Source organism: Peromyscus maniculatus, chromosome 6, assembly GCF_049852395.1.
Source record: "Peromyscus maniculatus bairdii isolate BWxNUB_F1_BW_parent chromosome 6, HU_Pman_BW_mat_3.1, whole genome shotgun sequence".
NCBI lineage: Eukaryota > Metazoa > Chordata > Mammalia > Rodentia > Cricetidae > Peromyscus > Peromyscus maniculatus.
The window spans coordinates 3288369-3315338 of NC_134857.1; the positions used below are offsets into that span (position 1 = coordinate 3288369).

General features: G+C 39.8%; 1 protein-coding gene and 1 pseudogene across 1 annotated transcript in view; one reads left to right on the forward strand and one right to left on the reverse strand.

Annotated features, from left to right (window-relative positions):
- Positions 1-1738: 1738 nt before the first annotated feature.
- On the forward strand, positions 1739-5648 carry LOC102919169 (large ribosomal subunit protein uL30-like 1 pseudogene; annotated as a pseudogene).
- A 10507-nt stretch (positions 5649-16155) lies between these two features.
- Positions 16156-26970, reverse strand: part of LOC102918868 (uncharacterized) — a 52857-nt gene continuing 42042 nt past the window's right edge. The window contains exons 2-4 of the mRNA XM_042280235.2: positions 23502-23628; positions 23239-23299; positions 16156-21942 (exon numbers count right to left, since the gene is read on the reverse strand). Coding sequence (XP_042136169.2) covers positions 18894-21942; positions 23239-23299; positions 23502-23628 — 3237 coding nt within the window. The 3' untranslated portion in view covers positions 16156-18893. The remainder of the gene's footprint in view (positions 21943-23238; positions 23300-23501; positions 23629-26970) is intronic.

The following is a 26970-nucleotide window of genomic DNA, read 5'->3' on the forward strand; positions in this document are numbered from 1 at the left end:
CATTGCCCTTGGCCAAGAAGCATATCTACGGTCCAATCGGGCCGTCCCTCCTGCACATTTCTCTTGTATTGGGCCTGAGCTTTGTCCATAATTATGGATCTAAAATCAAGAAACTGCCCATGGTTGAGACACGTGCGGGCGAGCTCTAACCAATCATTAGGCGTGAGCGCGTTAATTGTGAGCCTGCGTAGCAAAGCTACTGTAAAGCGGGCGGCTACTCCGTAAGTGCGTACTGCCTCTGCCAAGTCCTTTATCTGTTTGTAGGAGACGGGCTCGAAATATCTCTCAAATGTAACAGTATTTTCAAAAACTGGGAACGCAGTCGCCAAGCGCTTCCAGGTCTCTCTTCTTATAAAATGGCACTTCCCAACCGCCGGAGAATACGGCGCGGGCGCCGAAGGTGCAATCTCCTTTCTACCTTCAGCCACAAGAGGTCGCTGCCGCCCATAACCTTTTTTCTCAAACCTCGCAGTCGTTTCCTCCAAAACTTTGTTTCTAGGATCTAATTCCTCTTCTAACTCTGAGTCTGATCCCAAATCTGATCCCAAGTCTGATTCTCCCTCTGACTCTCTGTGAAGTTTCCTACCGCTGGATTCCTCATCTGTTATTTTTAAGCTTGTAAATTCGTCCAGGGTTGGATAAAGCTGTCTTACCTCCCTGGCTCCCCCCTCTTCCTCCTGCGCAATTTCTTTAAAGGACTCAAACCTGTCCTCTTTGGTACCTTTTTTAGAGCTCTGAGGTTTGTTTTTATCTTTTTTCTTTTTAGGCCTAACCTCCTTTCCTGTTTCTGACTCTGAAAGGCTATCTTGGTGTTGCATTAATACTCGTCTTCCCGCTCTAATAATTTCATGATGACGATCATCCCTGAGACATGAATAAATAAGACGCCAGAGAGGTATTGTCGCTTTGCCTATCCTGTCTTCCTGGTTCGCTTTCGCTAGATCCTTTCCAAGCTTATTCCAGGAAGCCAAATTAAGGTCTCCTGACACCGCGAACCATGGCGCGATCCTATCGATATCGTTAAGGATCTTTTTAATAGTACCTGCGGAGATCTTTAAGTCACGTTGACGGAGTAATGCCTGCAGGGGTTCATGAAAATTGGCGGCATCCGCGCCAGTCCCCTGCGTGTTGCCCATGGTACACTCTTATCTGCGAGCGAGTTTATCCACGGGTAGAGAAGGCGGCACAAATACAGACTTCTCTCTCTCGAAAAGCCGAGTTATCTACCACGGACTTACTTTCGGTTTTAAGCAAAAAACTCCCAGGCTACTTTTCAAGAAAGCACCGACACTCCCTCCCGGGTTCGTCACAATGTAAACAAAGACAGCATGCGAGAATTAGAAGCACCATGCAGGGAAAGACAAAGGCGATCACCCAGAATTCCACCCCAGTAGTCAGCATTCCTGGAGATACCAGCTGATACTTACCGACGTCCTCCTCTCCGTGTGTCGAGTTCTGAATCTTCCACGCCCCTCGCTCGGTGCCCGAAGTTCCCGGGTTTCGGCACCAATTGTGGCGCGCTCCTCTCGACCCGCAAGAAAGAACGACCACCACACAAAGATTCTTCCCGATCACACTTTATTGGAGAGCCTTTGGTTAAGGGAGTGCTGGAAGCGAGGGGAGGGGGCAGTGAAAGCGGCTGCCTTTTATAGGGAAAGAGGCGCGAATTGCTGGCTGAACTTAGCCCACGACCACCAGGCGAGATAGGATTGGTGAGGGGCCAATATAACTTGTGCATATGCAAAGCAGAGGCGTGTATTTCGTCGAAAGCATTGTCTTAGGAGTAATAAATCTTCAGAATGCAGAGAAGTCAGCGCCATCTTATAATGGCGATTGTCCCGGCTCCCTGCAGGAGCCACAGGAAAAAATAAGACAGTTTTATTTTCTCCCATTGACCTAGCAACTTATAGATTTTTAACATCCTTTACCAAACACATTTAAGGTTATAGTTGTGCACGTAAGATCCCTCTTCTTAGATGTTACCCATATTTAGCATTTAGTTAATTCATTAGTCACTTCCCCTTTGGGTCACAAATGGTAATTAACAACTAGTGCCCCTCTTTGTAATTCTTATCAACCCTCCATTTGATCTTGATAGCGGACAATCACTGCCTGAGGAAGTTCAGGCTGAGTGTCCTGGGTGGAGGGGAGGATCGTGATTTTGGGGAGATATATAACTGTAAAGCAGAGGACAGGAGGGGAGAAGAGAGAAGAGAATGGAAGAACGAGATGGGTAAGAACTTGAGAGGAACAAGCTGAGATGGGGAAGAACTAGATTGAAGAGCTAAAAGAGAGGACTAGAGGAACAAGATGGAAGATGAGGAAGAGCCAGATGGGGAAGAACAAGATGAGGAAGAGCCAGATGAGAGAGGAGGAGACAGGAGAGGAGCTGATAGGGGAAAGAACTAGATAGATGAGAACCTAGAAGGGACAGAACTAGATGAAGGAATTAAGATAGAACATAGAGGGGACAGTAGATAAATATAGAGAGAAATCAGGCAAGAAAGGAGCTAGACATGAGAACAGAACTGAAGCTGTGTATAAAGGATGTTATGCCAGAGGAATTAAAGCAAATGGATCAAAGAACTCTGAGTGCGTAGACTGATTTACCGACCCTAAAGATTCTCTGCTGGTTGATAGAGCCTTCTGCGGACCCTGGGAGGGGACTATCGAGGGGCTGGACCCCCATAGTCCTCGTTAGATATATACAGGCTTACTTTGCTGACATTGCCAGGGCACATCCAATCGTTGAGGGAACTCAAGAAAAAGGCATGGCTAGTAACGGAAGGTGTAAACATTGGAAAACATTGCTTATTGATGTGTTCTCTTGCCTGGTTATGGTCTTATGCTCAGCTAGCTCTTATCAAGTCTGGGCCACGTGCTTATAGACACTGCCACACTCAGAGACTGGACCTTTCTACTCAAACAATAAATGTATAATCTCTCAGGCATAGCAACAGGTGATTCTGATCTATGCCAGCCCTCAACTGATAGTCCTCAGATCATGCTAGGATATGTAACAATGACAGTTGAAGCTAACTAAGACACACAGAAAATAACGTGTAAGAATACTTAACAATTCCAAATCAGTGTATAAACCCTATCAATTATGAAAACAAAACAAAAAAAAACAAGCAAACAGCAACAATTGGAAAACACAGATATGCCAAGAAATGAGAACAGGGAAGCCCAGGGCTGGGTAGTGGTGGTGCACACCTTTAATCCCAGCACTTGGGAGGCAGAGTCAGGTGGATCTCTGTGAGTTCGAGGCCAGCCTGGTCTACAGAGTGAGATCCAGGACAGGCACCAAGACTAAACAGAGAAACTTTGTCTCAAAAAAACAAAAACAAAAAAAAAAAAAAAACAAAAAAAACAAAAAAAAAAAGAAAGTTCCCCTCAAACAAATTTCTAGAAAGTAATATGATATGTTAGCCAATTTTCAAAATACAAAATTACATGTAAGTCCATCATTTTTTGAAAAATCAATACATTCTTAAACCTATAATTAATAGAGAAATGCAATATGGACAGCACCACTGATGAAAGACACAAACAGAAACATACAAATATAACAAGTTCCTGAGCATTTCCTGTTCACAGCCAAGCGGCCGCGTCCAGACACCACGGCCTAAATGAAAAGGGCTGGATCTTGATGAATGTCATAGACTCTAGAAAGCTTGGCAGTGATGCGAAGGAAACTGGAATTTTTTTTTCTTTGGCTGGATTCAGGGCTAGTAAGATTCATCGGAAGCTCACAGCCACTAAGGGATCCCAGCCGGCCTGGGTCCTCCAGAGTGGGCGAGAGCGGCGTCTCTATGATCAAGGAGCCATAGAGCAGGCCTCTCTTCCCCGTGCCTGAGCAGTAGCTGTATCACCGGAAAGATGGCGGAGGAAGGGAGAGAAAAATGATCTCTTTGGTTCCGGAAAATCTCCTGAAAAAGAGGAAGGCTTTTCAGGCTCTCAAAGCAACCCAGGCAAAGCAGGCCCTTTTGGCAAAGAGGGAGGGGAAATCAAAAGAATTCAGGTTTAAGCAACTGGAATCATTCATACATGTGTGTCCGGCAACTCGAAGTGAAACCTCATGCATTGGAAGTGCCTGATAAACATTCCTTGGCCTTCGTTATTCGCATGGAAAGGACAGGAGGAGTGAGTTTATTGGTACAGAAGACCATAGCAAAACTTCGCCTGAAGAAATTGTTCAGTGGTGTCTTTGGCCATGTCACCCCTCAGAGTGTGAAAACGCTACGCACAGTGGAGCCTTATGTGACCTGGGGATATGCGACCTTCAGACCTTCCAAACTGAAGTCTGTCCGGGAACATGGACAAGCAAGGATTAACAATAAGACTGTCGCTGTGACAGACAACACAGTGATTGAGGAGCACCTGGGGAGATTTGGTGTCATTTGCCTGGAAGATCTCGTCCATGAAATCGCCTTCCCGGGCAAGCATTTCCCGGAGATCTCCTCATTCTTGTGCCCCTTCTGCCTCTCCATGTCCCGGCATGCTACAAGAACAGGGTGGGGTTCCTCAAGGAGATGGGTTCTCCTGGCTATCAGGTGAACGTATCAATCAGCTCATCCACCAGCTGAACTAGACTGGGACCAGGATTTCCAAAACCACAGTGCACTGGAAGAGTGCTTTTGTATTTAAGATGACCAAGTATCTTCAGAGAAGATTGTTTTCTGCCTTCCAACAACGGAAGGAAGAGGCGGGGAGAAAGACAGGGGTCCGAGCATTGTGAACCTCAGCACAGCCCAGTTCCATGGAAAAATGGCTGCCCTGCTTCACCCTGTCTGATATCTTGGTGTATAATGTTGGGTGAGCAAATAGTCCAAACATCCCCCCCCCCCCAACTGCTTCCAAGACTAATGCAATGGACCAGACCAGGGGCATACTTGAGTTTGGAAGAAAAGAGTTGTTTTTACTTTTTATTTTATTTTTGTCAGTGCAGGTGGCTTTTGTTTGTTTGTTTAGGACAGGGTCTCACTGTATACAGTTCTAGCTGGCTTTAAACTCCATAGCAATCCTACCTCATCCTCCTAGATGCTGAGATTACAGGTGTGTGCACCCCCAGCCTGGGAACTTATTCCTCACACATGAAATATGGTTAGGAAGTAACAAAAGCGTTGTGTGGTCTTGTGCTGTGAGGCCACGGTGTGACATCAGTGTCAGCTTTGGTCAGGTTTACCTGTCCTGAGTCAGCATGGTGCTGTTTGAACCCTGACCCGCTGTTTAATATGGGGATTGTCTATGCTAGGAAGACACATAGCCATACACACACACTCCCAACTGTGCTCAGAACTCCATGGTGCTGAGACACACCCTCTTGGAACCCGTGCCTCTTACGTGAGGACAGCCTGCTTTTATGTGCATTAATCTAGCATTCTGTGCTAGAAGAGCCTAAAGTTTAGTCTTGATTGTTTCCTGTTAGAACTAGTGATAAACTGGGCCTTGTGTTACACCCCCTTAATCCCAGTGCTTGGGAGACAGAGGCAGCAGAGCTCCTGAATTCCCTGCTCTACAGTTACAGGACACCAGGGCCACACACACAGGAACTGCTCAAACAAAAATGTATCCGGGAATTGCCCATTAAATTTCACCCTGGGTTTCAGGGTGGCCTTGGAAATTCCCCTATCAGCCTTTCCTTAAAACCCATACCAGAGGCTGGGTGGTGGTGGTGGTGGTGGTGGTGGTGGTGGTGGTGGTGGTGGTGGTGCACACCTTTAATCCCAGCATTCAGGGGCAGGTGGATATCTGTGAGTTCAAGGCTAGCCTGGTCTACAGAAAGAGTTCCAGGACAACAGGCACCAAAACTACACAGAACAAAACAAACAAACAAATAAAAAAAACCCACATCAGGGGTCTACTTTCTTAGCCATTGTTTTCCCCTGAGCTTCTCTGTAACCTTGGCTCACTGTGAAATTGAGTTAGAAATAATGGCAAGAGCCAAAGCTGTGTGCTGGTAGCACATGCCATTAATTCCAGCACTTGGGAGACTGAGACAGGCAGATCTCTGAGTTCATTCCCAGCCTAGTGTGCAGAGCAAGTTCCAGGACAGCTAGGGATACATAGTGAGACCCTGTCTCAAGGGGAAAAAAAGGGAAAGAAAAATTTAACAGTGCCTCAGAACATACTGGTTACAAGGTCAGTGGATTCCAGAATCCACCTGAGGTCAGTAACTGCTGTTGTAGAGCATTGGGAGATGAGGTAACCAAAAACGCCTTGTAGTCATGGAGAAATGCTCGTGGGTACCATGCTTAAATGAGGGAACCCAAGGCAGTGTTAGAGTGCTTCCCTAATATGTGTGAGGCCCTTGATCTAAGATAAGGGGGCATGGCTTCAGTTTCTGGCCTGAAAAATGGAGCTAGTATCTTCCCGAATGTCTGCCTTGCTCACAATTTAAAACAAGTTTTAAATTAATTATAAGTAAAACACTATTTTTAGGTGAAAAAAAAAACCAAATATAACAAGTTCCTTTAAACAAGAACTACAAGATCCTAATTAAAATAATTGAATCATGACCCTAATTAGTCTTAGCAATAAAAACCAAGAGCCAGGTATTGGGTTAAAACCTGAAAGATCGGAGAAGCAAAGGAGCAGCCACCAGTGACTTCTTACCTTTTCAGATCCTCTGACCAAGAGGGCTGTGATCCTGTCTCCACCCTACCTTATCACTTCCTTTCTCCACCTTCCTGGTAAGATTAAAGTCAGGAAATTCCAGAGTGCTGGCATTAAAGGCCTGAGCCTCTCCAGTGGTGAGATTAAAGGTAAGAGCCTCCCAAGCCTGGTATTAAAGGCATGAGCTACCCACACCAAGATTCTGTGGTTAACTAGGCTAAACTCTACCCTCTGATGTCCAGGCAAGCTTATTTGTCAAAACACAAACAAAATATCACACAACATTTCTCCCTTTTTGCCTAAATACAAAGTGAAGGTTTTGATGAACACAGAAACTGTATACAATAACTATATATAAATATATAAGGCAATAATTACATTAACCATGCCTAGTCCATTAACATTTGACAAATTAAGAGAAAACACTCCCATTATCTATCCTATCTTGGTGAGTCCAAAGTGTGGCACCTAATTCACCTTCTAGCCTAACTTGCATTACAAACCCAAAACTATCTTTTTATGTCTCTCAACCTTATACACTTTACACCTCTTTTATGAGTGTCTTTTCTGAATTTGTTCAAAAGGAGAAGTATAACCATCTAATCTCTAACTCCATCAGAGAACTTAGAAGGATATAATATTACCAAAGTAAACAGGAAATTAAAAACAAACAACTTGCAAGATTAAGAAATCCCAGAGATCAACACATGCTTGAAGTATACAGGCTGATTGAATTCAGTAGGATTTTCTACTGCCGTATGTCTCTCTGCAGCTGTCATTCCTCATTAGCATTTGGAAAACAAAGTTATTAAAGCTTTATGCAATCTATCTCTGGGGTCTTTATTACCCCTTCCTGTTTATTAAGCATATCTTTTAGAGTGTGATTACATCTTTGTATAACTGTATAGGATTGTGTGGCATACCTGTAATATGTTTTATGTTGTGATATGCATAAAATTGTTTCATTTTACTAGACACATATTCTGGAGCATTGTCAGTCTTAATTTGTACAGGTGTCCCATGATGGCAGAACTTCTAACAAATGTGTGATTACAGAATCAGCCTCTTCAGAACTCAAAGCCATTTCCAATTGAAATCCTGAACATGTATCTATACTGTGGTAGACATATTTTATTTTTCCAAACTTTGTAAAATGAAACACGTCCATTTTCCAAATTTCATTTGTTTGAGTACCCTTTGCGCTACTCTCTGCAGATAGTGGAATTTGGTAACACAAGGAACAAGTAAGACATTTTCTTATATTTTCTATGACTTTCTATCAAGTGGTGGGAAAACCCTTTTACAACCTTTGCCATTGACATAGTGTTTTAAGGAACTTCTGAGGCTTCTAGTACATTTCCTACCAATAGTTGATCAGTTTCATAAAAAAAAAAAGAAAAAAAAAAAAGAAAAACCTTGTGCTAGAGAGCCTGATAGAACCATATGGGATCTAACATGTGTTATACATAAGGGATGACTTCAACTTATCATTATTTCTTGTAACTGAATAAATAACAAAATCAAGTCTGTATCATCTGAAGTAAGTTCAATTTCAATATGTAAAACACCTCTTTATGCATAGTGAGAGTCAGTAACTATATAAAGAGAAATCTAATAATATTGTAAGAATAGCATATAATTCTGACTTTTGAACAGGATCATAAGGGCTTTGAGTCACTTAAAAAAAAAAAAACAATTCCTGATTTGTTTGCATCAGTATAGAAAGTTGGGGCTCCAGAAATTGGTGTTCCCATTTAATGTGAGGAAGGATAATTCTCTTGCTTTTGGGATATTTGTTGTTAATCTCTACAAAAAATACCCTGCAATCAATTGCTGAGGTTCATTTTCTGCCAATAAAGAGGAAATTTCAGCATTAGTAAAAGGTACTATGATTTCTGCTGGGTTTACTCCTGTTAACTGGCAAAGTCTCAGTTTTCATTTTAGAATCAACTCAGAATTTTTCTACATAGGTCATTAATTTCTGTTTATATGATAAAAATATCCATTCTAAGATATTATCTCTCTGCATTAAAATTTCTCCAGGGAAATATGTAGAAGGTAAAATAACCAGAATGTAAAAAAGTTATAGATCTACACGATCCACATGTGCATCCTATAATTTCTTTTCTATCAGAGCCATTTCTTTCTCAGCTTAAGCTAATAATCTCTTCAACTATTTATGTCCTTGTCACCTTGTAAGGTTTGAAATAAATTTCTTAGTTCTTGAGTTGTTCATCCAATTGTTGGTCATAGCCAGTTACTGTCTCCCAGGAAATTTTGAAGGCCAGTTAGAGTCCACAATTGATCTCTCTTGATTTGTACCTTTTGGGGCTGAATTTTTTGTAAATGCATTTTATATCCTAGGTAATTAATGAAATCTCCTCTTTGTATTTTTTCAGGAGTAGTTTGTAGACCCCAACAAGGCAAAATTTTATTTCTTCAAACATTTTCCTTTAAAGTATCTACATTTGAATCTGCTAGTAAAATATCCATAAAATGGTAAATCAAAGATGGAGGAAACTGTACACAAAGCATTTCCAATGGCTGTTGTACAAAATATTGGCACAGGGTGAGGCTGTTCCCCATCCCCTGTGATAGAATCTTCGATTGATATCTCTTATCAGGCTGAGAATTACTATAATTAGACACTGTGAAGGCAAATTTTTCCTCATTCTTTTCTTGTAAAAGTAGAGTGAGGAAACAGTCTTTTAAAGCAATAACTATAACAGATCACCATTTCAGTAATAGAGAAGGCAAGGGAATTCCAGGCTGTAAAGAGCACATTGACTGAGTCACCTTATTAATAGCTCTTAGATGGGTTACCATTCTCCATTTTCCAGATTTCTTTTTAATAACAAATACAGGAAAATAATGAGTGTTAAATTCCTCAACATGTTGAACATTTAGCTGCTCCTGTACCAGCTGTTGTAAGGCCTATAATTTTTCTGATGTCAAAGGCCACTGTCCACCCAGACAGGTTTGTCAGTCAGCCATTTTAAAGGTAAAAATATCAGTAGCTTTTAAAAATCAACAGCTGTTTTGCCTTGTTTTTGTACACACTGAATGGTCAGTGACTGCTCTTTATAATTCCTGTTAATATTTTTCCCAGAAACATCTTAGTGTATGGTTTGTTTCTGAGATCAGGGGAATGTTAATCTTGGTATTCCATTGCTTTAACAAATCTTGTCCCAATAAATGCATTGCTATATTAGCCACATATGGCTTTAATTTTGCTCTCTTTCTGACCCTTTACATTAGAACCATCTCATGCTCTATTTTACCTGAGATAATGTTCTAATCCCTAAACGATGAACATTTACCTCTTGAAAAGCATAATTTGGATGCCAAGATTTAGGTTCAATTATTGTTACATCTGCCCTGTGTCTACCAGACCGTCAGTTACAATGTCATTTATTCATAACTTTGGCTTTGGTATTTGATCATTTATAGAAGTCTATAAAAATATTCACTTGATGGTTACTTATGAAATTTTTGTTTTATCTTCTAAAGCTGTTCTATCATCCAGAGCAGTATAGATTTTTTTTTTTTACAATAGGCATAGGTCCTTTAATTGCTCTGGGTAGGAGTTTCCTCCATGTTGACAGGGAATGACTGACCCAAATTGGATATGGGGGACTATGAGAGGCCACTGAAGGCATTTCCTGCTGGCAAAGGTTATCCTGTCTATCCCTTGTTAATTTGGATCCAATGGTCCAATGTTAGCCTTTGCTACACATTCTGTATACTCCAGAAGGCAGGGGCCTTCTAATTGAATTATTCTTATAAAAACATTGTTTCTAGGAATGCCTGTCTACACTCCTTTCTTAGGTGATGTTGTTTGCAACAATTAAAACACCTGACATTTTTTTTCTTCAAGCCTCTGGAAATCACCTCTCCTATCAAAACATCATAATGGTTATGAGACTCAATACTGACTGTATCACAGTACCATTCCTCTAAAGGTACTGATCTTGCCTTTAACAACCAAAGTACACTTTTGCATTGTGAATTAGCATTTTCAAATGCCAAAGATTCAATTTGTATTGGTCTAGCTTCTGACTTTGGTATATTTTGAAGTCAATCTTTGTAAAAAAAAAAAAATCAGTGAAAGTCTCTTTTGGGCCCTGTATAACTTTATTAAATAACTCAGATCTCCTTCTGATTTCTTCAATTCTGTTCCAAGCATTCTAAGAAGTTACATGGCATATACCCAGGGTGTGTCTATGCCATAGGCATTATTTTCTTTTCTATACATGCCAAAACAAAGTGGCTTTTCAAAGAAAATGGTGAAACACTAATTTTATATTTGTATATTTGTCACCACTAATGTGAACATCTATCAGAATGTAAAATTAACATTTAGCCTATGATAGAAAATAAACCACTCTGTACCATTCTAAATGGGAACTATGAGATGTTGCCAATGTAAATGTTAATTTGCAAATGGGAACAGTGGCTCATGCCTGTAACTGCAGCCACTTAGGAAGCTGGGCCGAGTACATCATCTGTGAAGCAGGGGTGAATTCTAGACAGTGTTTTGCAAACAAAGAATCTTGCCTCATTGTACTGTGACTCTCCTATCCGATACCAGAGTCAATAAAAAATACGTATTAGATGAAACCAAAGAAGTACATTATGAAACAGACTTTAGATTATAATGAAATATAAACCCAAAATTCATCATGTTTTCCCTTAATTGGACACCTAAGGTAGAATTTTATGAATACTTATTTTATCATACATATTTGGCTATGTAAAAAAGATGCTCTGAGCCGGGCGTTGGTGGTGCACGCCTTTAATCCCAGCACTCGGGAGGCAGAGCCAGGAGGATCTCTGTGAGTTCGAGGCCAGCTTGAGCTACCAAGTGAGCTCCAGGAAAGGCGCAAAGCTACACAGAGAAACCCTGTCTCGAAAAAAAAAAACCAAAAAAAAAAAAAAAAAAAGATGCTCTGAGTTCTGAGTTATAATTGGCAAATATCATAATCTCTCAGTTATTTGTTCACTTATAAGCCAAAGGAAGCCTTAATTTTATTGATGACAAATTCCTTTGGCCAGGCATGGTGGCCCATGTGTATAAAAGAACAACTGGTAGTCCAGAAATGGGACTACCAGCTAAAATGGGAGAATCCCAGCAACTTTCACACCAGTCTCGATTCTAGCCACAGAGTGCAAACCAGGTAGCCTCTACTCCTTCATCCTACCTGCACTACCTGCTGGTTCTGTTTTATCCTGACAGCTTACTGAATTTGAGGAGACATCGAGTGCACTGGATAGGGAGAAACAAAGAGGAAATAAAGACAGTTGAAGGACATTGGAAGGGAGAGTTGAAAGCTCTGTGTGACCCAGAGAGCAGGGAACAGATGTCCAGCCCATGGAATCTTGAGCCAATGATGCTTTCACACTACCAGTCCCTCAGCTACACAAACCTGGCTCCAAGCCTCAGTATCTGTTCTAGGTAAACAGGGACTGCTTGCCAGGATGTGAGCTAGGACACATCACTTTAATTGGACCTGCAACACTCTGCCCTGGCACTGTGACTAGGCCTCTAAGACATGAGTGGGAAAGAGGCAGATGAACAACCACCCTAGATAATGGGGTATTTATGTCCTTCCCAAGCCCCATGCACATACAATGAGATAACATGCCCCTACTTGGTACAAATGCTGTTGATGTGGAATATAAGAGGAGTATTAGCTTGGAATTCAAGTGGGACTGCCACATTCCAGGCGTCCTAAACTGGTTTCGTAGGCTGCAGACAAGATAATGCCCCTGATGAGGGGACAGAAGACAGCCTGAGGCCCAGAGTAACACATGCTGATGCCATATTCCCTGAAGTTCTGTAGCTTCTGGGAAGACTAAGGACATTGACCTGTGCCAATTCCAGTCTCCCTTAACTTTGTGGGTTTCCTACCAGACTCCAATGACCACTCTCAACTTGGATGACTTCGAAACCTGAAACTCCTACCTCAACTTTCAGAGTGGTATTATTGTCTTATGCCACAATGCCTGGCTCAGGTGGCTGCTTTTCAACTTCATTTAGTGAGTCATTAAAATAAGGGTTTGAGGACAATGAACAGTTAGACTTAACTATATTCAAAACAACTTATTTCTGTGAGCCTGAGTTTCAATATCTATAGAATAAGGACAGAACTCCGTTCAGGTCCTTTGATGCATTATAACAGACTCAATGATAAAGACAGTACTGCTCACAATTGGAAGACAGTGGACAGTAAGACAGGAGGGCTGATGGGACCCTTCTTCTTTTACGGGAGTTAGGACCAGAGCCTGTGTCTACCTAAACTTAATCAGCCAGGCTCAGTTACTCGTCCTCAATAAGTGAATTAAAAGAGGCAAATTAGTTTATTGTGATGTGCTATAATACAGGTGCTCTGCAGACAAGGTGGATAAATCTCTCTGATGTTTTGGAAAAGCCTAGTCTATCTATTGAGTTTCAGGCCAGCAAGGGGGTAATAGTGAGACTATTCTTAAAATAAAAAATTTTAAAAGAGAATGAAAGGAAATAAAAAATTCATTATAAAAATAAAAAATGTGATTAAATTGGAATAAGGATGAAAATAGAAGTTAACTCTTCTTGCCATCCAAGTAACTAAGCTACCCAAGCTTTATAATGAATTTCTACCCATCGCCTAAACCCTCCCCCATTCTCTGCTCCTCTGTCTCTTGGCAAGTATTGGTTCAGGTAGGATGCATATAATTCTTCAGCAGAAACATTCTCCTTGGCAGGACTATTTATTCCCAGAATGTGATTGCAAGGGAAATTTGAATTTCATTCAATCTACTGTTTGCCTAATTGTTAGCCAAAGAGAGAGACATACGTGTCTCTTTAGAATGTCTGTACTCCTGTCAGGCAGTCAGGTGAGAGGAATGATGACGGGGTGGGGACCATTGTGTGGAAGCATGCACGGTACTGTCACTGGCAGCTACGCTGTAGTTGCCAAGAGTAATGACAGAGTTGAAAGCTAAAGGTGGCTAACCCACCACAGCTGGGTAGATACAGAGAGCACAGGAGGAGCCAGCTTGTCCTTGGGTACACCCTAATTATTGCCCTCTGGTCATTTGATCCTCTGGTTCTCACATCTAGAATCCATCCCTAACAGTTCATCCATACCCCACATCTCTTTGTAAGTGCCTGATGGCCCCAACCTTAGAGTGACGTCTGTTTGTCTCAGGATCTCCTGATCATCTGGAGTCACCATCACTCAGGGACACTAACTGAAGCTCTTGAAGGCATTAAGGAAGCAGAATATGATGCCATTCAGACAAGTTGATCTTCATGCCCCCAAGTTCCTTTTCTCTCCTTTACAGGAGGCATAAACTCCAGCAGGGTACAGCTGACCTGTGTCCTTGTGGGCTCCCATGGCTGCCTATTTACCACATTTCAGATGAACTCAAGTCTTGTTGCTTTGGTCAAGCAGTCAGTCACTTTTTAATAACTTGTCTTGACAGTGTCTATCCTGATAAATTTTTGTACTCTTCCCGCATTTTGTGTAGATTTGTGTTTTAACATTTCTTTTTTAACTCTTTTGGGGGAGGCCCACCACCCAGCTGCGAAGTAAATCACACACAGAGGCTTATTCTTAACTATGAATGTCTGGCATTAGCTTGGCTTACTTTCTAGCCAGCTTTGCTTCACTTAAGATTATTCCTCCCTCCTTTTTGCCTCTGGGCTTTTCCCATTTTCTTACTTTTGTAAGTCGCAAGCCATGGCTTGCCATGTAGCTGGATGGCTGTTCCCTGGAGTCCTCCTCCTTCTCTGGCTCCTTGAACTCTCCTCCCAGATTTCTCCCTGGATATATTATCTGCCTGCTAGACACACCTATCTTTTCTGCTGCCTTGCTAATTAGCCATTCAGCTCTTTATTAGACCATCAGTTATTTTAGATAGGCACAGTAACACAGCTTCAGAGTTAACCACATAGAACATAAACAAAAGTAACACAACTTAAAATAGTAAGATTCTACTAAAGATTTTGGTTTGAAAACATTTTAAGCATGAAAGTCTAAGTTAGTTTCTGTTGCTATCAATCTTTTGTTTCTTCTGAATCATCAGGGCTGAGGTAAAGATGAGCGTAGGATTAGCCATTCTCACCTTATTACTATTAATGTCATCTTCATGGGACTGCGTAGGTGGATCAACAACTAAGAGCAATGGTTGCTCATCCAAAGGGCCTGCCTGTGATTCCCAGGAGCCAAAGGACAGCTCACAACTCTCTGTAACTTCAAACATGGAGGATTTGCCACCATCTTCTGGTCTCCATTGTACCTGACATGCATTTGAGATATATATATATATATATATATATATATATATATATATATATATATATATATATATATATATATGTGTGTGTGTGTGTGTGTGTGTGTGTGTGTGTGTACACACACATATACAAAAGGCTTATACACCTAAATTACTTTAAATTGTTTTTTAAATAATACATACATGAAGAAAACCTTTTAAATGATCTGGGATCCCAAATATATCTGCCTTTTCACTATTTGCATATCTGGTGCCCAGGAGGCAGTTGAGGCATCAGATGTCCTGAAATTGGAATTACAGGTACTTCTGTGCTATCTGATATAGGTGCTAGGAATACTACTGAACTCTGGAGTACTCCATTACTCCTATCACTAGAATGTGATAAAACTCTCCACTAGACGGTTGTCAAAGGATTCCAGTTATAATGTATTAGAAAAATATTCATAATTTTAGATATGCTTTCCCTTTTTGGAATCTGTTAAGGATGTCCTGGAACTCATTATGAAAACAAACTTGGCCTCAGAGAGATTGTTCTGCCATTTTCTCAAAAGTGCTGGGATTATAGCATGCACCTCTAAGCCCAGCTGAGATGTTTTTAAATTGACTCAGATATGTTCTCAATAGTTTTTTTAATATTTAATTTTATACACATAAAAATGCTCAACTGTGTTTGTGTTTTTACCTGTAGCATGTTGTGTATATGGCAATGAGAGGACATTGTACTCAAAGGTGTTTGCTGTGGGATGTTCTGTATGTCCTGTGGGAGCCCTTCTTGGGTTCTTTGTGGCGTTACCCAGCAGGTCCGCATAGAGGATGATTAGGACCATGGGCCTGAGTGCAGGTGTCTGAGATGGTCTGCACTTGGCTATGCTGGGGGATGGTCTGTATGTCAAGTTGTTCTGATTGATCAATAAAGCAAGCCTGATTGGCTGTGGCTAGGCAGGAAGGATAGGCGGGACTAACAGAGAGGAGAAATAAAAGGACAGGAAGGCAGAAGGACTGACTGCAGCCGCCGCCATGACCAGCAGCATGTGAAGATGCCGGTGGGCCATCAGCCACGTGGCAAGGTATAGATTTATGGAAATGGACTAATTTAAGCTATAAGCACAGTTAGCAAGAAGCCTGCCACGGCCATACAGTTTATAAGTGATATAAGCGTCTGAGTGATTATTTTATAAGTGGATTGTGGGACTGCGGGTGACAAAGATTTGTCCTGACTGTGGGCAAGGCAGGAAAACTCTAGCAACAGGTGTCTATTATGTACTTCTCTTATGTGAACTTTAGAGATGAAATCCATGGTGTTGTTTGCTGCAAGTGACCTCAATGGCACTTACTAGGGTTTAAAATTATTCATGTATGTGCCTGTGTGGGTGTGTGCATATGCCACAGGACAAATGAAGGGATAGGAGAAAAATATCTTGGGATATTATGTGTTTAAGTAGTATTATTTGTTTAAACAAAAACCACCTTTACCAAGTGAGATAATTGGAATTCATTTGTGGTTCTGAAAAAGTGTTATGAAAGTGTTTAGTCCTCAGAATAAACCAACACATTCCAAAAGAAGTGACAGCTGTATATCATTTTCATTTGCAAATTAGATTTATTATTCAGATGGTGCTGTTTTCCATTATCTTTGGATGAAAGTATGTTTACAACATGAAAAGGAGACAATATTTTAGCTGTATCACACTTCAACTAATCTCATTTGAGAATCAGTGATATCTCAGTGGGAATGGTCTGTGGTGTATGAGACTGGCAAACTCATCACCATATGAATAAGGAAAAAAGGAGACTGCAAATCTTCAGACTACACATATGTGTCATGGCTCAAAAAACCATAATCATCTCTCTCTCTCTCTCTCTCTCTCTCTCTCTCTCTCTCTCTCTCTCTCACACACACACACACACACACACACACACACACACACACACACACACACACACCAGAATTTTTTTCAGTACATTATTTGGCATCTCTGGATAATTTCCTTAGAACACAGTAGTTATAGAGGAAGTCTCAAATGGATAACTAATGGGGCATGAAGACACTTGGAATGTCAAATAATGTATACATATCCATAGTACATGAAACTACGTTGTGAAGTACAGTTGATTGCTGATTATGCTACATTATTACATTTCTACCACATATATGAATATACAGCTTTGGATATATATGAAGTATTTAATGTTTCTTATACTTTTATTTAAACATTATAACATTAATGTTAAAACATGGTAACAGAACAGCATACATTGGGGTATATCATCTATTGTTGTACTTGTACTCATCAGAGTGACACAAGTATCATGAGTTCAAATGTATCCCTGACTAATTACTGACATTGAAGCCAGGCTGATAATAAACATCATCAAGGGAATTTATGAAAATATGAAAAACAGAACAACTTACCACCCTTTCACAAGCACTCTCACTTGAAAAGGATGATCACAAACTTCCAGATATTTAAATAAACAATGGACCACTTAGACGATGGACATCCCATTCTATACATTGCAATAGAAAAATACCTATTACTAAGTGAAAGCACAACAGAAGATGAACAGAAGTCAAAGAAAGAATAAAAGGACAAAAATATAAACTTCACTAAATGGATTTGCCACACTTATAGCACACTTTAATACATAACTCAAATGTTGCAAAAATAGAAACAATGCAGTGATCTCCACAATCTGTCTTGAGTGAACATGTTAAATACTATGTGCTTCCTTCAAGGAATGATGAAAAAGAAATGAAACAAGATTGTTTTCTTGAAATTGAAGAAAACTGTGATGTCAAGTTTCTATCAAATCATTTACCTGAGTAGGGTTTTTCTCTTGTAGGAATTATTTCCTATTTCCTGACATCAACATGAAATATAAAGGCTTTTAAATATCTACAGGCTGAGAGACATGGCCAAGTAGTTATAAGAAGCTCATTCCCAGGAAAAAGGTCAGGTTTTTAACAACTTTCTGTAATTCCAGCTAAAAGGAGAGCCAAGGGTATACATTTTTGGGGAATCACCATGCACACAGTAAAGACACATTGAGATCACACAATTAAAACAAATTTTTAACAATGAGATTTTCACTCAAGAATGTTTTTCTCCCTTAAGGATTTATTCCTATAACCCAGGTGTTGAAGAATCAAAAGGCTCACTTACAGAGTTTTCTTCATCATGAACTGACTTATGTAACAGAAAGCAAGCAGAGCAAGCATGGAGGCTTGCAGTTAGAGAAATCATTCCTGCTCAGTTGGTGGTATCATTTGGAAAGATCTGGGTAATGCATGCCCTGCTGGAAGAAATAAGTACCTGGGTGTGAGCATGAGAATTCACATCCACACCATTTCCAGTTTGACTTTCACCTTCATGTTGTAGGTGGAAGATGACAGTTCTTAGCATTCTGCTGCAGCTGCCGTGTTTGAAACTTGTTGCCATGCCACTTTCATTGTGATTCTATACCCTTCTGGACCCAATGGCCAACTCTTTCATGAGTAGACTTAGATATCACGTTTTATCACAGCAATAGACAAGGAAATACTACTACACATGCATTAAGTGTTACACCTGGATGCCTTATAGCATGTAATTGAACTGTAGAATAGAAAATGAAAACTTTATCATTTAAATTCACAGGTCTTTTGTCCACATGAAAGATTTTACCAAACCCTTTATGGCCAGATTTCCTTCAGTATTAATTTTGTCAGGCCCTCAGAGACTACTGTAAAATGCAAAGGTTTTAAGCGACTAATTATACACTACAAGTCTTACTCTTGTATAAAGACTACCATGACATGCAAAACTTTACTACACTCAGTACATTTATAGGGTTTCTCTGCAGTATTTTCTCATGATTTCAGACTGCTGATTCACGCAAAGGCTTTACCACATTGATGACATTCATAGGGTTTTTCTCCAGTATGTGTTCTTCTATGTGTTCAGAGATTTCCTGTGTCTTATAAGCACTTTACCACAATTACATTCAAAGGGATTCTATTTAGAATGTGTTCTTTTATGTATTTGGAGACTACCAGGACATGCAAAGGCTTTACCACATTGATTACAATTAAGGGGTCTCTCCCCAGAATGTGTTTTTTTATGTATTTGGAGACTACTGGCACAGGCAAAGGCTTTCCCACATTGATTACATTCATAGGGTTTCTCTCCTGTATGGGTTCTTTCATGCCTTTGGAGATGACTATGTAGTAAAAAGGCTTTATCACATAGATTACATGTGTAGGGTTTCTCTCCAGTATGTGTTCTTTCATGTATTCGCAGACTACTGGAACATGAAAAGGCTTTACCACATTGATTACATTCATAGGGTTTCTCTCCAGTATGTGTTCTTTCATGAATTTTGAGATGACCATGTCGTGAAAAGTCTTTATTACATTGATTACATTTGTAGGGTTTCTCTCCAGTATGTGTTCTTTCATGTATTTGGAGATGACCTTTTTGTGAAAAGTCCTTACCACATTGATTACATTTGTAGGGTTTTTCTCCATTATGTGTTCTTTTATGTACTCGGAGATTACTGTGTCGTGAAAAGACTTTATCACATTGATTACATTTGTAGGGTTTCTCTCCAGAATGTGTTCTTTTATGCACTTGGAGATAACTTTGTCGGGAAAAGACTTTATCACATTGATTGCATTTGTAGGGTTTCTCTCCAGAATGTGTTCTTTTATGCACTTGGAGATAACTTTGTCGGGAAAAGGCTTTGTCACACTGATTACATTTGTAGGGTTTCTCTCCAGTATGTGTTCTTTTATGTCTTTGGAGAAGACTGTGTTGTGAAAAGGCTTTATCACATTGATTACATTTGTAGGGCTTCTCTCCAGCATGTGTTCCTTTATGCATTTGGAGATTAGTGGGTCCTGAAAAGACTTTATCACATTGATTAAATTGGTAGGGTTTCTCTTCAGTATGTGTTCTTTTGTGCACTTGGAGATTAGTGGGTTGTGAAAAGGCTTTATCACATTGATTGCATTTGTAGGGTTTCTCTCTAGTATGTGTTTTTTTATGGTTTTGGAGATGACTGTGTCGTGAAAATGCTTTACAACACTGACTACATTTGTATGGCTTCTCACCAGTATGTGTTCTTTTATGTGCTCTGAGATTAAAGGCGTATGTAAAGGCTTTATCACATTGATTGCATTTGTAGGGTTTCTCTCCAGTATGTGTTCTTTCATGCCTTCGGAGAAGAGAGCATTGTGAAAAGGCTTTATCACATTGATTACATTTGTAGTGTTTCTCTCCTGTATGTGTTCTTTCTTGTACTCTGAGATTATTGGCATATGCAAAGGCTTTATTACATTGATTATATTTGTAGGGTTTCTCTCCCGTATGTATTCTTTCATGTATTTGGAGATGACTGTGTTGTGAAAAGGCTTTACCACATTCTTTGCATTCATAGGGTTTCTCTCCAGAATGTATCCTTCTATGGGTGTGAAGATTACTGAGTCCTGAAAAGGCTTTACCACATTGATTGCAATTGTAGGGTTTCTCTCCAGTATGTGTTCTTCTATGTATTTGGAGACTATTGTGTTGTGAAAAGGCTTTCTCACATTGATTACATTTGTAGGGTTTTTCTCCAGAATGTGTTCTTCTATGTATTTGGAGACTATTGTTTTGTGAAAAGGCTTTCTCACATTGATTACATTTGTAGGGTTTTTCTCCAGAATGTGTTCTTCTATGTATTTGGAGATGACTGTGTTGTGAAAAGGCTTTCTCACATTGATTACATTTGTAGGGTTTCTCTCTTGAATGTGATCTTTTATGCATTTGAAGATTACTGTGTCCTGAAAAGGCTTTATCACATTGATTGCATTTGTAGGGTTTCTCTCCAGAATGTGTTCTTTCATGTATTTGGAGACTATTGTGTTGTGAAAAGGCTTTATCACATTGATTGCATTTGTAGGGTTTCTCTCTAGAATGTGTTCTTTCATGTATTTGGAGACTATTGTGTTGTAAAAAGGCTTTATCACATTGATTGCATTTGTAGGGTTTCTCTCTAGAATGTGTTCTTTCATGTATTTGGAGACTATTGTGTTGTAAAAAGGCTTTATCACATTGATTGCATTTGTAGGGTTTCTCTCTAGTATGTGTTCTTTTATGTTTTTGGAGAACACTGACTCGTGAAAACGCTTTATCACATTGATTGCATTTGTAGGGTTTCTCTCCAGTATGTGTTCTTTTATGTATTTGGAGATGACTGACTCGTGAAAACGCTTTATCACATTGATTACATTTGTAGGGTTTTTCTCCAGAATGTGTTCTTTTATGTACTTGGAGATTAAAGTTTTGTAAAAAACCTTTACCACATTGATTACATTTATAGGGTTTCTCTCCAGTATGTGTTCTTTTATGTCTTTGGAGATGGCAGACACGTGAAAATGCTTTATCACATTGATTACATTTGTAGGGTTTCTCTACAGTATGTGTTCTTTCATGCCTTTGGAGAAAAGTACCTAGTAAAAAGGCTTTACCACATTGATTACATTTGTAGGGTTTCTCCCCAGCATGTATTCTTTTATGTATTTGAAGTGTAATCTGTATTGAAAAGTCTTTATCACATTGATCACACTTGTAGGGCTTCTCTCTGTTATGTGTTCTCTCTTGTACTTGCAGATTATTGGCATATTCAAAGGCTTTATAACATCTATTACATTCATAGGGTTTCTCTCCATTATGTGTTCCTTCATGTCTTTGAAGACTAATGAGACATGTACTCACTTCACCACATTGATTACATTTATATGGTTTCTCTCCAGTATGTGTTCTTTTATGTATTCGAAGATGACCATCACTGGTGAAGGCATTATTGCACTGATTACTTTCATTGGTTTTCTTTCCAATATGTTTTCCTTTACATATTCTGAGACTAGTGTTGTGTGCAAAGCCTTCACCATACTGAATACAAATATAGGGTTTCTCTCCATTATGAATACTTTCATTCTTCTGAAGATGACTGTGATATGAAGATGGTTTTGCACAATGAGAATATTTGGAGGGTTTCTCTCCTCTATGACATTTTTTGTACCTGTAATGATAATTGGCACATGTAAAAGCTTTCTCAGATTTATTACACTGATGAATATTTTCTCTTTATAAATTCATTTTATAATTTAGTCTAATTTTTAAGACAAATAAGATCATAAAGTTTATACTCATAGTGTTCCCCTTCATTTAGGGATGTTTGGTGTTTGAATGTATTTGTAATGGTAAGAGCCTTTATTACAGGGACATTTGTAACATTTATTTTCTATGAGATTCTTCACATATTTGAAGAGAACTGGAAGAACTCAGAGCTTTGACATACTTATTACAATCATATATTTTCCATTGTGTGACTCTATTTGCAAAGTGAACTAGGACAACCATATTTATACATAACAATACTCAAAGGGGTTTTCTGCAGCATGAGTTTGTTGATGTATTCCCAATGAAGAACGAAAACCAATTAATTTAAATCTTGTATCGCATTCAAAAATTCTACTCAAATTGGGGAATACTACATGTCTTCTAATTTTCCTATGTGAGAGAGTTACGTTGCTTTTTTCCATATCTCTATGCTCACATGGTTTGTATCCAGAGTGACATATGATACACTGATAAACTAACAAGAAAAAATGTCTCCACTGCATTCACACAGGTTGACTTTCTGTTCTTCATAGATATGTGGTATAGCAATTAAGGTTTTTTTACAACTTTCTTGGCTGTCATAGAACTTAGAAGTCTATGTCCCTAAACTTAGAAGTATAAGAGTAACACTAGCTCACTCTGAACTACATGCTTATTAGAAGGTTTTTGTGATATAATTACCACATATTCATCATGTATACCTTTTTCAATATCTAAATGGTATGAAATTAAACAGACTGGCTGTTCTGCAGCATAGCTATCATGAAGGTGTAATTCAAAGGGGGACATCAATTAAAGCATTGTGTTCCCTGTGCTCTTTCTTAGAGCAATGCCTTGCAAGCACATGTCAGCTACCTGACATTGAGGCATTTGGTTTTGTGAGAATTTTTTTTTTTTTTTTTTTTTTAAAGATTTATTTATTTATTATGTATACAGAAGAGGGCACCAGTTCTCATTACAGGTGGTTGTGAGCCACCATGTGGTTGCTGGGAATTGAACTCAGGACCTCTGGAAGAGCAGTCGGTGCTCTTAACCTCTGAGCCATCTCTCCAGCCCCCTGGTTTTGTGAGAATTTAAGAATCATCAGTACACTTTAAAATGTGCTCATTTACACTCTTGCTTTCATTTAAAACTTCTAGGACACATTAAAATTTCTCCATAGGTACATTCATATCAGCTTGCACATGAAAATTACCTTCCATGTCTTCCAGAACATTGACAATGTTCTTCAATATTATGGTCTTCCCAACTGTAGCCTAAAATACAATACCAGTAAATGTATGATATATTATGGGAAATTGTGGAATATTTAGGTTACTATCTTCAGTGAAAGTTAGAACCATGCCAGATTTATTCACCTCACTCTTCTTCTTTCTCAGTTGAAATTACGAAACTATATCAATGGCTAAGGAACCATTCTCCCATTATTTTAAAATGTGATGGAAAATTCAGTCTTACCTATAGCAGTGAGGTTCCTGTATGTCTCTTGCATCACATCTTTGTAGAGATTCTTCTGGGAGTGATCCAACAGAGTCCACTCCTCCCAAGTGAAGTCGATATGCACATCATCATAGGTCACTGAAGTCTAAAATATCCCATACATGTGTACAACAGAGAGTGTGATACTGAGAACATACTAATGTACATTTCTTAGACAATATATTCATATAATTTGGGGGGCTCCCCACAGTTATTCCATGACACGAAAGTTCTAATCATCAACTCATTTTAAAAAACAAAAACTGAACAATGAAATTCACCTCTGTCATCATAAAGAGACATAAAGAGAGAGGCAAGCAAACACATCAAAGTACACAGAGAAATTGAATGAACAATTATTAACTACAAAAAAGATGGGCACGCTGTGTATATTGGTTTATGCCTTTAATTGCAGCAGTCATGAGGCAAAGGCAGGTGAATTGAATTGAGTTGCATGACATCCTGGCCTATACAGTGAATTTCAGGATAGATCGAGTTAAATATTAGCAAGACCCTGTCTCATCTATAAAAATAAATTGATCAAAAAAGGTAGAAAGAACTCACAGGTGTTTATCAAAGTTCCTACAAAGAATTATGCATACATTCTAGTTCTGTTTTCATCTTCCATAAACCAGTTTAAACTGGTTTAAAAAATAAGATTTTTCTAAAAGAGAATGCATGCTTAAAGTTACAAATGAGCAGATGAAAATGTTAGCAATGTAAATATTGATCAAAATAGACAACATAGGACAGTAGAAATGGCTCAGCATTTAAGAGCTCTTGCTGCTGTTGCAGACAGTTGGGCTCAATTACCAATACTTACATGAGGGCTTACAACTAGCCATTACAACTTCAGGGGTTGTGAAACTATCTTGATCAATCTGAGGAGCAGGCACACAAGGCAAAAGATGTATATTCACTCAAAAGAATTCCAAACAATTACAGTAGGTAGGAAGAATGTCACACACCTGCAATAGAATGCCTCAGAAGGCTCAGGTAGTTTTAATGTCAGGATTACTGCCATCCTGGGAAAGGGAATAGTACACTCTGCCAGATTTCAAAATTGACGATTGGCTGAAGTTCAGCAAAACAACATTAGCTTGACTTGTACAAAAACATACATTACAGGCTCATCAGATAATAGTATAAAGAAACCCAGGCATGATGGGCCACATTTATTCACAAGACATAGCAGCCAGAATAATTTGGATCTCTGAGTTTAGGCCAGCCTGGTCTACAGAACTACTTTCAGGATAGCCAGAGCTACACAGATAAATCTTATCTTAAAAAACAAATATAAACACCAAGATTGAAAAAAAAAACTCAGGTTACACAATGGCTTAGCACTGAATAGTAATTGCTTCAACTGTATCATATGGGATTTAGTGATACTACCTATAATCTTGGTGAAGTCATGACAGGTAGACACAAAGAACATGAGCACCAGACAAGGGCTGTGGAATGCTCAGGTGATTGGGCTGTACCAGTACCTATGCTTGAGCCCATCTGTGCTGGCTGGGAAGGTGTTTGTGTGATTATGCTGTGGTGTGTGTCTGGTGGCTTGATCATCATGGGGGTTGTTGCTGGAGTTGAGGGTACAGCTGCATAGGAAATGGGCTAAAGAAACTCAAATCCCTTCGCCAATGTGGAACTTCATCCTGAAACTCCTCCTACTAAACATTGCACAAGCACCCAAAACAAAGCCACCAAGGAGAGACAAGTATTCAAACATATCATCCTAAGTCAGATGATTTTCACTCAGTTGAATACATTATGACCCAGGTCACTATATGCTTAGGGTCATGCCATGATCAAAACTTCAATGATCCTCATAGTCTTTAAAACCATCTACCATTTCAAATGTTCAATGTCTCTTTGGACACTCAAGGTGATTGCTTGCCTCTGACATCTTGTAAAATCAGAAAACAAGTTAAATATGAATGCAAAACAGCTTGACCACACAACTGTTATGATAGGCCTAGAGGCCCCCACAGAGCTTTTATAAGAGGCTTACTAGCAGGCAAGAATCAGATCCAGGAAAGCCTTGAGATGACACCACAAAGGAATCCACCCCGAGATAGGCCAGGGACGGGCAAGTACCTAACATCCCAAACATCCCAACCTTCAGATATGATAGCCAGAAGTCCTTGACCCTAGCACACACCCATTTCCTCTTCTTAGCAAGATAGCCCTAGACAAATGTCAGCCCATCAGGATCCTGAAACCTGGAAATCCCCTCACTCCAACCTCAGTTATGATAAAAATTCTACCATGCCTGAGCTCCGGGACTCTCTGCTCTCACCACTGCATTAGACAGAAAAACCAAGCTTGTAACTTGAAAATAAAGTCTCTTTGCTTTTACATAAAAGATTTGGTCTCTGTGGTGGGCTTTTGGAGGTCCCCATGAACTGGCCAGAACATTTGGGAGCTCATCTGGGATCTCCCAAGCCCACAGGGAGCACTGCCCTTAGAGCCTGAGGCTGCCTAGTACGTTTTCTGTGTGTCTCTGGTATGTGTTTACTTTTGTGTTTTCTGTGTTTACTTGTGTTTACTTTCCTTTGGATATCCTTTTGTAAGTAAGCCCAAAATTTGTAAACGCCTGCAAATAGTGCCATAGGCTGGGGAACTGACATCCTTGATTAATTTGAATTTGATTTGGAAGGGGGCAGCACCTCAGTTTTGTCTTCAGGAGCCAGGAGTTCTGGTTGTATTGTTTGCAGCCCTGTGTGTGCTGTAATTCTGTTTGTTCTCTTCCTGACTTATGAGACTGATGTAATGGGACAGACTAAGAGTACTCCTACTCCCGAACCTTGATTCTGGACCATTTTCAGGGCTTTAGAAATAGGACAAAGAGAGAAAGAGTGGAAACTATTAAAAAAGGTAAACTTACCATCTTTTGTGAGACCAAATGGCCGACATTTGGAACAGGGTGGCCAATAGAGGGAACCTTTGACTCATACATCATTTGTAGGACAGAAGACTGGAGTTAGGGCAAACCCAAACACCAGACCAAATTCCTAACACAGTCACCTGGGAGGAGGTTGTAGCACATCCTCGCCCTTGGTTAAAACCTGTCATCTCCACCGGACGGATGAACAAAACTGACCTCGCCTTAAAGGAAGACAAAGGGTGAGAGGAACTTAAGCACTTTTTGCCCCTGTGTTGCAAGGGGGTACAGAGGATTAACTCTCCCCGACCCCTTACAGGCCACCTCTCCCAAGTGATCAGGTGGCCAGTGCAGCCCAGTTGGATGCAAGGAATGCTGGGAGCCCACCATTTACCAGGGGATGAGCCCAATGAGAATTACTCCAGGTGCTTCTGTCACTCTCCCCTTGAGAGTGGTAGGCCCATTGGATGATGAGGGCAATGAATGGATGCAGTATTGGCCTTTCACCATGACTGATGTTTATTAAAAAAAAACAAAAAACAAAAACAAAACAAAAACTCG